A 16,027-nucleotide genomic window follows, 5' to 3' on the forward strand; every position below is an offset into this window, starting at 1 on the left:
TCTCTCTGGTTTTCTTTTCGCCTGACAAGCGTCCATCCTCCAAATCTTTCTGCTTTGTTCGCGCACCAGATGTGGCCACCCGGGTTTTGGGCACTGTCGGTGGTGTGACTCTCTTTTTCATCAGAACACGCCTACGCGTCCTCCTCAGGTTCTTCTCATTATTACTTTCCGTGATATCGTCTTCGATTATGTCTTCCCGACCATTTTATTTTGTAGTTTGTAGTCTGTATCGTGTATTCTTGTTAATAGACTTCTTGTAGTCTTTTCCTCCTTTTTTTTCCCCGCAGGGTTTTTAGGGGGGCTTTCCAGCCGCACCTATTGTTTTACTTTTTCTTTATCTGTATCCTTTCTTTATTTCGGTCAGGAAGCTCTCGATATTGCTGCATCACATAACAAAAGGTAAAATTTCTTAACGAAATTTGAATCAATCAAACAGCTTATTGACTAGGGTTCCTTATCAAGTCCGGTCGGGTTGAATCAGGCCCTGAGCCGACCCGAAACGTTGAAAACGACCTGTGAAACGACCCGAACCGATTCAACCAGCAGTTCGGTTCGGTTCGGGTCGCGCCATTCGGGTCAGTCAAAAGCTGTGGCAGTTTAGCTTTATCTTTAATGAGACTTTCTTCTTTTTTTTATCGTCCCATTACACACAACCAACAACAATATGTATGCAAATACTTGACAGTTACGCATTCTTTTCCCTCAGACAACACCATTTTAGCTCTGCAAGTTGTCACAACAATTTTGTTTTACGATACAGTGGTGAAAAATGGTCCAAACCTACTGAATAACATTTTCTTTTATGTTTTTATTCATACTGCAGCTATCCTTATGCTGTATGTACCGTCCGAATTCTTTTTATATGAAAAACATTCTCTTCTTTACATTGTCGCCGCGAAATAACGGTGATTGCAGTGCAATTATCCCATTGCGTTCACCATTTCAACATGAGCGGTCGGTTTGGCCAATTTTTTCAATAAATCCAAAAATAAGAACAGCGTTTTTTTACCCGTTTCTCTTCCTTGCTGATATGAAAAACGCTGGCGAAATAAAAATATCTCTATGGCAACGTCCTCTAAAAAATATACGCAGAGCATTTCGGGCGGAATGGTGCAATTCATGAGCTCCATTAGCTCCATGTTGAATGCGGTTTATAATGGGCGGATCTGGAGACCGCCATCACCCTGCATCTTTTTTTTGAGCATGTTTTTCATAGTGCCGCTGCAAACTTGGCCCACTCCCACCAATGTCCAGGAGGTGCGACAGTTCCTTGGATTGGCAAGCTATTACCGCCGATTTATCAAGGATTACGCCCACATCGCCGCACCATTGACCGATCTCATGCAAGGTGCTGGACCGAAACGCCGAAAGATCGTTTGGTCGCAGAAATGTCAAGCTGCTTTCGAAGAATTGAAGACACGGTTAGCTTCCGCTCCTGTGTTGGTTGCCCCTCGACTTGATCATCCGTATAAGGTGTATACAGACGCTTCAGATTTCGCTTGTGGTGCTGTACTGGTTCAAGATGACGACAATGGTTTGGAACATCCGATTGCCTATGAGAGCAAGAAGTTTAGCAAGACTGAGCAAAATTATCCTGCTCAAGAAAGGGAATTATTTGCTATCCTTCATGCTTTGTGCACGTGGCGATGTTTTTCGGATGGTACCAAGTATGTGGTATACACAGATCATTTGCCACTTCGGTACCTACATTTGCAGAAGACCCCAACTCCTAGGCTGGTACGCTGGATTAACGAGCTGGAACTGTACGACCCCAATATTCAGTATCGACCAGGCAAACAAAGTAGTTCTGGATGCACTCTCTCGGATCGTTCAAGACTCTGACGATGACCATGATGAGAAGCCCGTAGTGCCCGAATATTTATACTTGATGGACACGGTGATGCCTGTGGTGCATGATACAGATTGGCCTCTTTATTACATGTATGCCGAAGAAGCCATTCCTGAGTCCATACAAGAACAGCTGAAGGAAAATCGCAATACATTTGTGATCAAGGACGAAATCTATCACCAAAACGATGAACACTGGACCTGATTTGTTCCTTACATTGAACATGCCGACCTGCTTGCTCATTATCACCATTCCATTGGACATGCCGGATTACCATGTTACACATACAGTATTACAACCCCATGTATAGTGGCCCCAGATGAAGGAAATCAAAGAATGGTTACAGCAGTGTCAAGAGTGTCAGCTAGCCAGTAAACCTCAACGATCTGTCCATAAAGCACCGATGCATCCTCTTAACGTCCTGGAACCGTTTGGACAATGGCATCTGAATTTCATTGGTCAATTACCTATGACTCGTCAAGGCAATCATTGGATCATTGCTGCCGTGGATTATTTGACGAATTGGCCAATTGCTCGAGCTGTCCCAGTGGCGTCTGCAGCAGCGGTAGCAGACTTTTTATATGAAGAAATCGTCATGCGCTTTGGTTGCCCCAAGGAGATTCTCTCAGATTGTGGTGCCGCCTTTATGTCCCAAATCTTGCAGTGATACTGTACATGAAACGAATCAAGGCAACGCATCGATTTACGTCGGCTTATCATCCTCGAACGAACGGAAAGGTCGAACGCTTGAATGGAACCCTGAAGTCGATGCTCATCAAGTGCTTGCGTGGACGAATTCATGAATGGGATCAACACTTGGACACAGCCGTATGGGCCTTACGTGTTCATAAACACGCTACTACTGGACATAGCCCATTCTACTTGGTGTACGGTCGAGAACCTGTGCTCCCTGGTGACCCATTACGACCTTATCTAGCTGAACCTGATGTTCCTGTGGACCCGAACAGACCTTCTGAAGAGCTGGACAAGCTAGAATCAGCCCATCAAGACGCCGAAACACAACTGAAGTTGCAAGCCGAACGTGACAAAGTTCGATGGGATGCTACGGTTAAGCCCATTACGTTCGAAATTGGTGACTTAGTCTTGCTGCGTGTGGAACAGAAAGTTGGATTGGAATTTTCATGGGAAGGACCTTATCATGTATGACGCAAGAACGACGACAATGATGTTTATTTATTGGAAAGTCTCGATGGTGTGGTTCGACCTGATTGGATATATGTTGATCGCCTGAAGCAAGCAAACACAGTCGAACAGTTACTCAAAACGCGACCCTGGTTCGATGTGCGAACGTGTTATGCACTGATTACGGGAGGATCAGTGCAAGCTGGACAAGAGGGTGGTGTTAAGTGCTTTCGCAAGACAAAGACAAGACAAGACAAGAAAAGGAATACAGTAAAACAAGAACAAGAAACAAGAATAGAAACAGGAAAAGAACCAAGACAAGGACAAGACAAGATGGAGAACAAGATAGTATGAGAGAATACACACACACACACAATTCTTGACTGCGGTTTATTTCATAAAAGAGATCGGGTATTTATACTAAAAGATGCGAAACAGAAGAGACAATGATAATAAAATAAATAAATGAAATGCAGAGCATAACATGAGGTAACGCATAGATCAATAAAAGGAGGAAAGACAACGATAGAGAAGAACACAAGAGCAAGTATAGGGGTAAGCGCATGGACCAGCATGGCAACAGTGGAGGAGTGTGCTTGGACCAATAATGCACATGGTCATGCATTATCGCCAAGACCACGTGTGCGTGGGAATGGTCATGACAGAACGTCCCGTTCCCAATGGCCTGCTGGTGCATTACGCGATCTGCCACCATCTAACGACTTTCACGAAAAGGTTGACACCATCGTGAACGAGCCCAACACTCACGATGCGCAAGAAATCGTTGCTCCCGAAAACCCCATGGTTGAAGATGCTGTCGAAACACCTGCCCTGCTGAATGACTCCGAAAATTCTATGGTTGACGAAGTTATCGATTCACCCGACGCAACAATCGATCAAGAGGATACAATCTGTGATGAAGATCTCGACGACACTGATATATCAACAGACCCGATGTCTCCAATGTCTCAGTCGATTGACCCTAACAAACATGACCGCTCGGATTATGAACCCGCTTTGGACTTAATGAACGACCCCAACATCACTGACGATGTGGTTTCAACCAAACTTGAAGATGTCCCCGCTATGTGCAAAGTTGACACCGTTGAACCCACCGCAATTAACGAAGTTCCACTGCAGACGACAGAACCCATCAAAGAAATAGCTCCCTACAATACCGAGATGGCACTCTCATTGGATGAACTGTTGGAACAAGATCCTACGCTGGACGAACCCATCAATGCCCCTATGGATCTTTCTACCGTGCCACCTCCTGACCAGTATCACCTTTCTGACTCGGATGCCTCTTTCGATAACGAAGCCTGAGGACGGACTTCAGGCAAGAGGGGGGGTATTGTCAGTTACGCCGGTTCTTCTTTTACGCCGATTAGATTTGCTATACCAAAGTTTAGCAAATACGGAAGACAGCGCATTGGCTCGTCCGCAGATCGATGTCTGGAGGAACCTTCGAGAAGGTATGAAGGACCAATGGATGAACGAGGCATACCAAAGGTATTGCCTGGAAAACAGAAGAAATATAGACCGAATCCGTTTAGCATTAAAGTGGTCCGCAATACTTCTTGATTGGTTATGTTTCGGAATAATAGAAAACCATGCAGGAAGTTGACAAGAACCTTTCTGAAGATTGTAGACATAAAAATGATCTTGATAGAAAATATAAATATGACCATGTTATGGTAGAAATAAAGAAGGAACAAAAACGACAGATTTAAACTGAACTCTAAAGGAGTACTCAAATCTGACAAAAAGAAGAACTGGCGTAACTGACAATGTAATATCGCTAGAAAAGGAATCTTGAAGCTGATTGGCTGAGCACAAATGTCGTATCCTTTTTTGGTATTTCCTAAAACGTTCACGGCAACACTTACATTTTTGGTAATGACGCTTTGATCACCTTCAAGCAAACGTTTCCTTTATCGAACAGCTTGGCCGAAAGGCTGAGCATTCAGAACCAAAATACCCTGCCAAGCCTTATTACGAAATTATTATAGATTAACCCAAAAACATATAAATATCCCCTCGATCAAAACGAATAAAGAGCATCAATTATCTATCCTCCAATTCTAGTTTATTCCTTCATCTATCGTCCGTGGAACCAGTATCCGGAATAGATTCAGCAAACCCCGAAAACGACATTTGGTAGTGGCTGAAAAGGTTAAAATTTTCAGCACATAAAGTTATACAGTCAAGGCGCATTCCCCCGTAACGGACCGCAAGAAGTTTTGGATTACTTAATCAACAAGTTAAAGCGCATTTCCCTCCAGGAACCGCAAGAAGACCTGAGTGAACTAGATATGAGTGACAAGACCAACCAGACCAACCAGACCAATGCTATGGTCACGATTATGGAATCGCTGCAGCACATTATGCAACAACAGAAGAAGCAACAAGAACAGATCCAACAAGCACAGGGCTCTTGGCAGCTACCCCGAGGTGTGACGCTGGAGAAATCCGAACCTTTCGCCAGTGTTCGTACCGCTGCAGTGGTAGAAGGATGGCTCTATTCGGTCAATAAATACGCTGACCTAAGCGGCATGACCGAAGACCAGCAGCTTATGTACGCAACCACTCTACTCAAGGGAGATGCTGCGACATGGTGGCGACATGTCAAATTGAGCCAAGAAGTACCACGAACATGGGCTGATTTTCGAGGTGCAGTGATACGCGAGTTCAAGCCGCGTAATTCAGAAGAAATTGCACGCCAACAATTAACCACCCTCCGACAATTTGGATCCATTACCGATTATATTCGCGCTTTCCACACCGTGATGTTGGAATTACCGAACATGAATGACAGCGATGCCCGATTCACTTTCATCCAAGGTTTACACCCCGATGCCCGCCTACAAGTCTTGTACAAGGAGCCAACCACCTTGGCCGATGCCTACCGAATCGCCGAACACCTCGAAACAGTCCACGCCATTGCAAATGGTTACCGCCCCAACGAACCCGTGGTGAACCCCAACTGGCTATCCCAACCCAATCAATCTCACTGGGAGAACAGCAATGTGACACCTATGGACCTTGATGCCATCACACGCACTTGGAAGAAGAGTTCTCGCCCACAACAAAGGTCACCACCTCAAGTACGAACGAAAGGTGCGTGCCATTGGTGTGGTCGCTCAGGACACTACCGACGTTATTGCCGCGATCGATTGGAAGCCATTCGAAAAATGGATGAAGAACACGAAAAGACGAAGAAGCAGGATTTTTATCCAACACAACTGTGAAGGGAGGTCAGTTGTGTTCCGTAGAAGAGAAATCCTCCCAAGAGGCAAGCGTTAGTCCAGAATATAGTAATTCTGATGCCAATAAAGATGAAGATGATTCACTCTATTTTGATGCGGCAGAATGGATTATACATGAAGATGATGCATACCTGGTCGACATACAGTATTCCTGGATCGGAATACGTAAACCACGAGTGAAGCGGTCCAAAGCTTCCGCTTCCGAGACATCACCAGCGATCGCTCTCAAGTCCTGGAATTCTTCGGCATAACGTTGCACGGAACCAGTTTGTCATAGGTTGTGCAACTTTCCACGGACTTGTCGGTACACACCAGTTGGGACAAAGTAGTGCCGAATGGCATCGCATAAATCTTCCCAGTTATCGATCGTATCGTCACCACTAGTCTGCTTGTGACGTCGCCACCACATCTTCGCCTTGTCTTCGAGGAGCATAACAGCAAAGTTGAACCGCTGTTCCTCCGGCATTTTTGTAAAGGTGAAGTATTGGTCGACATCATCGATCCAGTTTTCCACAACGATGGGGTCCTTGACACCTCAGAACTTCGCAGGCAGAGAAACCTTGACTTCTGCACCTTGGGTCTGCTTTCCAGCATTTTCTTCCTTCTTCTTTTCGCGTTCCAGAAAGTAAGCCAAAGCTTCGGTGAGAGTCTTCATTTGTGCGTCCATAGTTCCAGTTTCGTTGTAATAGTAATTGGGCTCAGGTCGGGTTTCTTTTCAGCCGGTACCAGTTGTCAGATTTGAGTACTCCTTTAGAGTTCAGTTTAAATCTGTAGTTTTTGTTCATTCTTTATTTCTACCATAACATGGTCATATTTACAGTATATTTTCTATCAAGATCATTTTTATGTCTACAATCTTCAGGAAGGTTCTCGTTAACTTCCTGCACGGTTTTCTATTATTCCGAAACATAACCAATCAAGAAGTATTGCGGACCACTTTAATGCTAAACAGATTCGGTCTATATTTCTTCTGTTTTCCAGGCAATACCTTTGGTATGCCTCGTTCATCCATTGGTCCTTCATACCTTCTTGAAGGTTCCTCCAGACATCGATCTGTGGACGAGCCAATGCGCTGTCTTCCGTATTTGCTAAACTTTGGTATAGCAAATCTAATCGGCGCAAAAGAAGAACTGGCGTAACTGACAAAGCAAACGTTTCCTTTATCGAACAGCTCGGCCGAAAGGCTGAGCATTCAGAACCAAAATACCCTGCCAAGCCTTATTACGAAATTATTATAGATTAACCCAAAAACATATAAATATCCCCTCGATCAAAACGAATAAAGAGCATCAATTATCTATCCTCCAATTCTAGTTTATTCCTTCATCTATCGTCCGTGGAACCAGTATCCGGAATAGTGTCGTACTTCACTCGGATCTGATATACCGGCAAGATCACCAGAGTGGGAAACAAGAGGATTAGGGATAGGAAAGATAACGCTTTATTTTTGTCAATTATAAGGAGATATTTATATATGCTTATTCGGTCTATGTTCTTAAAGAGGATAATGGCTGAGCGGCTAAAACTTTGATAAAAGGATGGTTGTACTTAGCAAGATGCTAAGCTGATTACCATTTTCGGACGTTATCCGCTTCAGCCACGACATTACTCCCTCCTTAGAACGTTGATCGACCTCGAGCAACTAGGGAACAACCAGGGAAGAGAAAAGAGAAGTGCGGCACGGGTAGAGAGAAAAAATTTATCGGAAGAGAACATTTACAGGCTGGGAGAAGGCAGGGCACGGGCAATGCGTGGGATATACCAGGCTTGTCGGCGAGTTTCCTCGGTGGCATATGCAGGACGCAATCGATCGGTATGAACCCAAGAGGCGTATTCTTTTCCGTTGACTTCGTGGATCTGATAGATATCGTTGTCAAGATTACGGCCGATGATTGTATATGGACCTATCCAAGAAGGCTCAAGACCCTTTTTGTTTTCATGGCGTAGAAGGACGAGGTCACCGATATCGAACATTTGGGTTTCTGTGCGCATAACTTCGTCCCAGCGGCGTTTGTCAGCTTCAGCGTTTCGTTGCATTCGCCATTCGGCTGTATCTCGAGCTTCGCGTAGCTTTCGGAGGTAAGTGTATGCGTCGTCAGCTAATTGTTCTGGGGCGGGTTCGGTGGCAGAAACTTGAATCCAAGGAGAGGCAACATCACCAGGAATTTTAGGATGGCGGCCGTAAGTCAAATAAAAAGGGCTGTACCCGGTAGTGCGGTGTTTACGGATCCGGCAAGCCCACAGAGCAGTATTCAGGTGGATATCCCAGGAACAAACATCACCGTTGATGTACTTCTTCAACATCTTCTTCAACGTTTGATTGAACCGTTCGCATTTGCCGTTTGTGCGGGGGTGGAATGCTGAAGTCAAAGTGTGATGAGTACGAAGCATGCGAATATATCTGGATACCACTTGAGACATGAAGTTGGGGCCGCGATCGGTCAGAATTTCGTCAGGACAACCAAAACGAAGGACTATTTCTTCATAAATGAATTGGACAATGGCAGCGCCAGTGGCCTCGGGTACCGCACGAGCAATTGGCCAGTTCGTAGAATAATCGACAGCAACGAGTATCCACCGGTTACCATTGCTTGTCGTTGGTAGTTCACCGATGAAATCCAGATGCCAGCGGGAGAAGGCGGCGGGAACTTCCAAATTGTGCATGGGGGCCTTGTGAATATTACGATCTTGGTTGGCAGCTAATTGGCACGACGGACAAGTTTTGGTCCAGGCTTGGATATCGTCGCGCATTCCGGGCCACCACCAACGGGTCTTCATCAGGTCGTACATGGTTGCAGTTCCAGTGTGCCCAAAGCCTTTGTGATAATCTTGGATTAAATCGGCGCGACGGACGAAGCGAAGGTATCGAAGTTCTTTAGGGTGATCCTTCTGCGGGCGGTAGAAAATCATGTTATCACGGATGACGAAATGGTCACGGTACTTCTTGAGTTTTGCATTGATTTCGGCGGGCCAGGTTTCCGGGTCTTTCACATACCAGCGGGGCCAATCGTTACGGGGATCGATGTGGGGTTCTTCAGGTTCATCGATACTGTAGAGATACTTCGGCTCGATTTCGAAAGGTTCAGGCTCGCATGAGGGGCCATCAACACGGGAGAGTAAATCAGGGACGGTATTTTCGGCGCCAGGTTTGTACTGAATATTGGGATCATAGGATTCGAGTTCATTAAGATAGCGGACTAGGCGAGGAGTCGGGTTCTTCTGAGTTCGCAGCGATTTCAGGGATAAATGGTCAGCGTATACTACATAATTTCGTTCACGGCTATCGATAAAACAACGCCAGGTACGAAGGGCATGAAGGACACCAAGCAACTCTCGTTCTTGAGCTGGGTAGGATCTTTCGGTTCTGGAAAGTTTCTTGGATTCGAAGGCAATTGGGTGCCATTCTCCGGAGTCGTCTTCTTGTAACAGAACGGCACCAAGACCATAATCGGATGCGTCGGTTTCAATTCGGAACGGCTTTGTCATATTAGGAGACTTTAGAACCAGCGCTTCGACGAGTTTACTTTTGAGGAGATCGAAGCTGTGCTGGCATTCCTGCGTCCAGGTGATAGCACGTTGTTTGGGACCATTGCCTCGAGTGAGGTCGGTGATCGGGGTGGCAATGCTCGCAAAACCAGGAATGAAGCGACGGTAGTGTTGGGCTAGGCCAATAAATTGGCGTACCTCTTGGACGTTAGTAGGGACCGGCCAATTCTGCACAGCTTTGATTTTCTCTTTCGACGGCAGTATACCCTCGCTGGAGATATCGTACCCTAGAAAGCATAGTTCGGTCTGGGCAAAGTGGCATTTCTTGGGATTGACAACCAGTTGGGCTTCACGGAGCTTGTTCAGAACGGCGTGTACATGTTCTTGGTGTTCTTCAAGGGATTTGCTGAATATCAAGATGTCGTCTAAATATACCATGGCGAACTTGTCCAAATAATCTTTCAATACCGAATTCATAAGGCATTGGAACGTTGGCAGAGCGTTGGTGAGACCAAAGGGCAATACCAGGAATTCGTACTGACCGTATCGAGTATTAAAAGCGGTTTTTGGAACATCCTCGGGTTTGATTCGTACTTAGTGATATCCAGACTTGAGATCAAGGGAGGTAAAGTAACGGGCATCACAGAGGCGGTCTAGGCATTCATCGATACGTGGGAGTGGATAGTTGTTTCGGACGGTAACTTTGTTCAGTGCGCGATAATCGATGCACATGCGCATCTCACCATTCTTTTTCTTCACAAAGAGGACGGGTGCACCCCACGGAGACGAGCTTGGCTGTATATGTCCCTTTTTCAGTAATTCTTTGAGTTGGCGTTGGAGCTCGTCCAGTTCCAGAGGACTCATTTTGTAAGGTGTGCGGTTTACGGGCGTGGCATCTTCGGTGTCAATGACATGTTGAACATCGCGGTCGGGGGGCAAATCGGTGATATCGTCATGGAATATCTCAGCAAATTTGGAAGTCAGCTTGATGACCCACTCAGGATTCTTCACCTCTTCGGCAGTATTAGCTTGGAGATGTACCAGGTAACAGCGGGCGTCATCGTTGGCAAGGAGCTTCGCGACTTGTTTGGCGGACAGGAGAAAGTTGACATCATCAGTCGAGGAAGTGCTGCTGATAGGGCGGATAATAAACGATTGGGAATCGTTGTTAATGGTCCACACATGGTTTGGCCAGTCGGGGATGGGTTTGTTAGCCACCAACCATGCATCACCAAGAATGATATCGAACTTCGAATCGAAAATGAGCGCGTCAAAACGGTAGTAAAATCACCAATCGTTCCTGAGATGTGGGCAGATCCTTTAATTGGGGCATGCTGACCATTAGCTGTTTCCACGACCTGACCATGGGTTTCATGTGCAACTGAGGACGCAAGATTGGGCACGCGGGGACTAATGTAATTGGTACTAGCGCCGCTATCGATCAGCGCCCGAAAGTGTTGACCTTGAATAACGAAGTCATACAGAGGAAGACGACCAGGGGAAGCAGCATTCAACTCTTGGAAGAAATCAGAATCAGGCGAGATGGTTGGGTACTCCGGGGAGAGACATTGAAATAAGCGAGATCATCAGAATCTTTTATTTCGTCCTTGATATTTTCAATACTATTTAGGCGGGCAGACATCTCACGACGATGTCGTTCATCAAGCTCTTTATGGGCGCGGGCGCGTTCGCGACAGTTGCGTTGGTAATGCCCAGTTTGGCGACACCAGTAACATTGAACGGCACGAGAAGAGGACGAACGAGGAGCCGCAGAACGGGAGGGCGAAGGCAATTGTCGGTGACGAGACTGGCTAGGGTGGTTCAATGCATTCAGTTGGGCAACCGTAGCAGCGACAATCGTACTGAGATCCATAGGAGCAACGCCCTCGTGTCGTAAATATTCTGGAGTCGACGAAGCATGAGAGGAAGCACCATAGCCAAGGCGGCGACCACTTTCATAGGCGAGGGCAACACGTACGGCTTCGGTAAAGTCGATCGGGTCGGCTTCCAGAACATGGGCAGCAACAGGGTTTCGCAATCCAGAGATAAACCGGTCGATGGCCTCGTCGTCAGTCATGTTGGGCAACTCCAGACGAATGTCTTCGAATGCGTCAACATACTCGGTGATTGTGCTGTATTGCTTGAGTTCTCGTAGACGGTTACGGGCAGCGCGGTGAGAGTAAGCCGGACAGAATTTGGCAGAGAGTCGAGCCTTAAAGTCTTCCCATGTCCGTGGCTCACGGTGATCGATGTCAAGTCGATTCCACCAAGTGAGAGCTCGTCCTCGGAGGAGTGTCACAGCAACGGTTATCCATCGTTCTTTTGGAACCGCATAGAATTCCAAATAACGGGAGACAGCAAGAAGCCAGTTGTCAATAACGCTCTTGGTGCGTTCGCCATTGTACGTTTCTGGAGGAGGAATACGGAGGCCAGGTGGGATATCAAAATGGGGAGTAAGTCCGGCAGGTGTTACAGGTGTAACGGACGCAGCAGGTGTGGCTGGTGTATCACTAGATATCATCTTTCCAGTGTAAGTTTCTTCAAATTTGCGGGCAAGATTGGTTGCAAGTTTTTGCCAGTGCTTTTCTCTCGACAGTGTGGATTTAAGTCTGGCTTCAGAGGGTATGTGCTTGCAGCTTCGGTATTTCTTGTATTCTTCAAATAATTCAGGCGGTAATAACTTTTGCACACGTTCTTCGATTTCAAATTTGTTTTTGTCTTCTTCGGTCAGCAGAGAGATATCTTCAAGGTTTAACGGGATGGAACTCATAAACAGCCACTACCAGTTGTCGTACTTCACTCGGATCTGATATACCGGCAAGATCACCAGAGTGGGAAACAAGAGGATTAGGGATAGGAAAGATAACGCTTTATTTTTGTCAATTATAAGGAGATATTTATATGTGCTTATTCGGTCTATGTTCTTAAAGAGGATAATGGCTGAGCGGCTAAAACTTTGATAAAAGGATGTCAGATTTGAGTACTCCTTTAGAGTTCAGTTTAAATCTGTAGTTTTTGTTCATTCTTTATTTCTACCATAACATGGTCATATTTATATTTTCTATCAAGATCATTTTTATGTCTACAATCTTCAGGAAGGTTCTCGTCAACTTCCTGCACGGTTTTCTATTATTCCGAAACATAACCAATCAAGAAGTATTACGGACCACTTTAATGCTAAACGGATTCGGTCTATATTTCTTCCGTTTTCCAGGCAATACCTTTGGTATGCCTCGTTCATCCATTGGTCCTTCATACCTTCTCGAAGGTTCCTCCAGACATCGATCTGCGGACGAGCCAATGCGCTGTCTTCCGTATTTGCTAAACTTTGGTATAGCAAATCTAATCGGCGCAAAAGAAGAACCGGCGTAACTGACAATACCCCCCCTCTTGCCTGAAGTCCGTCCTCGGGCTTCGTTATCGAAAGAGGCATCCGAGTCAGAAAGGTGATACTGGTCAGGAGGTGGCACGGTAGAAAGATCCATAGGGGCATCGATGGGTTCGTCCAGCGTAGGATCTTGTTCCAACGGTTCATCCAATGAGGGTGCCATCTCGGTATCGTAGGGAGTCATTTCTTTGATCGGTTCTGTCGTCTGCAGTGGAACTTCGTTAACTGCCGTGGGTTCAACGGTGTCAGCTTCGTACATAGCGGGGACATCTTCAAGTTCGGTGGAAACCACGTCGTCAGTGATGTCGGGATCGTTCATGAAGTCCAAAGCGGGTTCATAATCCGAGCGGTCATGTTCGTTAGGGTCAATCGACTGAGACATTGGGGACATCGGGTCTGTCGATATATCAGTGTCGTCGAGATCTTCATCACAGATTGTATCCTCTTGATCGATTGTTGCGTCGGGTGAATCGATAACTTCGTCAACCATAGAATTTTTGGAGTCATTTGGCAGGGCAGGTGTTTCGACGGCATCTTCAACCATGGGGTTTTCGGGAGCAACGATTTCTTGCGCATCGTGAGTGTTGGGCTCGTTCACGATGGCGTCAACCTTTTCGTGAAAGTCGTTAGATGGCGGCGAATCGCGTAATGCACCAGCAGGCCATTGGGAACGGGACGTTCGCACATCGAACCAGGGTCGCGTTTCGAGTAACTGTTCGACTGTGTTTGCTTGCTTCAGGCGATCGACATGTATCCAATCAGGTCGAACCACGCCATCGAGACTTTCCAATAAATAAACATCGTTGTCGTCGTTCTTGCGTCGTACACGATAAGGTCCTTCCCATGAAAATTCCAATCCAACTTTCTGTTCCACACGCAACAAGACTAAGTCACCAATTTCGAACGTAATGGGCTTAACCGTAGCATCCCATCGAACTTTGTCACGTTCGGCTTGCGACTTCAGTTGTGTTTCGGCGTCTTGACGGGCTGATTCTAGCTTGTCCAGCTCTTCAGAAGGTCTGTTCGGGTCCACAGGAACATCAGGTTCAGCTAGATAAGGTCGTAATGGGTCACCAGGGAGCACAGGTTCTCGACCGTACACCAAGTAGAATGGGCTATGTCCAGTAGTAGCGTGTTTACGAACACGTAAGGCCCATACGGCTGCGTCCAAGTGTTGATCCCATTCATGAATTCGTCCACGCAAGTACTTGATGAGCATCGACTTCAGGGTTCCATTCAAGCGTTCGACTTTTCCGTTCGTTCGAGGATGATAAGCCGACGTAAATCGATGCGTTGCCTTGATTCGTTTCGTGTATCGCTGCAAGATTTGGGACATAAAGGCAGCACCACGATCCGAGAGAATCTCCTTGGGGCAACCAAAGCGCATGACGATTTCTTCGTACAAAAAGTCTGCTACCGCTGCTGCAGACGCCACTGGGACAGCTCGAGCAATTGGACCAATTCGTCAAATAATCCACGGCAACAATGATCCAACGATTGCCTTGACGAGTCGTAGGTAATTGACCAATGAAATCCAGATGCCATCGTCCAAACGGTTCCGGGACGTTAAGAGGATGCATCGGCGCTTTGCGAACAGATCTTTGAGGTTTACCGGCTAGTTGACACTCTTGACACTGCTGTAACCATTCTTCGATTTCCTTCTTCATCTGGGGCCACCATACACGGGGTTGTAATACGTGTAACATGGTTGATAATCCGGCATGTCCAACGGAATGGTGATAACGAGCAAGCAGGTCGGCACGTTCAATGTAAGGAACAAATCGGGTCCAGTGTTCATCGTTTCGGTGGTAGATTACGTCGTCCTTGATCATAAACGTATCGCGATTTTCCTTCAGCTGTTCTCGTACGGACTCAGGAATGGCTTCTTCGGCGTACATGTAATAAAGAGGCCAATCTGTATCATGCACCACAGGCATCACCGTGTCCATTAAGTATAAGTATTCGGGCACTACGGGCTTCTCATCATGGTCATCGTCAGGGTCTTGAACGATCCGAGAGAGTGCATCTGGTACTACTTGTTGTTTGCCTGGTCGATACTGAATATCGGGGTCGTACAGTTCCAGCTCGTTAATCCAGCGTACCAGCCTAGGGGTCGGAGTCTTCTGCGAACGTAGGTACCGAAGTGGCAAATGATCCGTGTATACCACATACTTGGTACCGTCCAAAAAACATCGCCACGTGCGCAAAGCATGAAGGATAGCAAATAATTCCCTTTCTTGAGCAGGATAATTTTGCTCAGTCTTGCTAAACTTCTTGCTCTCATAGGCGATCGGATGTTCCAAACCATCGTCGTCATCTTGAACCAGTACAGCACCACAAGCGAAATCTGAAGCGTCTGTATACACCTTGTACGGACGATCGAGTCGAGGAGCCACCAACACAGGAGCAGAGGCTAACTGTGTCTTCAATTCTTCGAAAGCAGCTTGACATTTCGGCGACCAAACGATCTTTCGGCGTTTCGGTCCAGCACCTTGCGTGAGGTCGGTCAATGGTGCGGCGATGTGGGCGTAATCCTTGATAAATCGGCGGTAATAACTTGCCAATCCAAGGAACTGTCGCACCTCCTGGACATTGGTGGGAGTGGGCCAAGTTTGCAGCTTCGCAATCTTCTTGTTATCCGGCAGGATACCGTTCTTAGTCACTCGAAATCCAACGAACACCAATTCGTCGACACCAAATTCGCATTTGTCCGGGTTCAGAAACAGCTTGTGTTCACGCAATTTTTCCAACACCATGTGCAAGTGCTTCTTGTGTTCTTCCTCGTTACGGCTGTACACCAGGATATCGTCGAGATAAACCAACACGAATCGATCGATATATTCTCCGAGAATTCGATTCATCATTGCTTGAAACTTGGTGGAGCGTTCGTTA

The 16,027-nt window shown here is 46.4% G+C and overlaps 1 protein-coding gene across 1 annotated transcript; it reads left to right on the forward strand.

Moving 5' to 3' along the window:
• Positions 1–5,799: 5,799 nt before the first annotated feature.
• Positions 5,800–6,243, forward strand: BYT42DRAFT_548950 (uncharacterized protein; the record flags this gene model as incomplete). Its single annotated transcript, XM_051566043.1, has 1 exon — positions 5,800–6,243. The coding sequence occupies one exon, from the start codon at positions 5,800–5,802 to the stop codon at positions 6,241–6,243; it is 444 nt and encodes a 147-aa protein (XP_051420320.1).
• Between the last annotated feature and the right edge of the window lie 9,784 nt (positions 6,244–16,027).

The sequence above is a fragment of the Radiomyces spectabilis genome, assembly GCF_025331425.1.
Source record: "Radiomyces spectabilis strain NRRL 2753 chromosome Unknown BYT42scaffold_12, whole genome shotgun sequence".
Classification (NCBI taxonomy): Eukaryota; Fungi; Mucoromycota; class Mucoromycetes; order Mucorales; family Radiomycetaceae; genus Radiomyces; species Radiomyces spectabilis.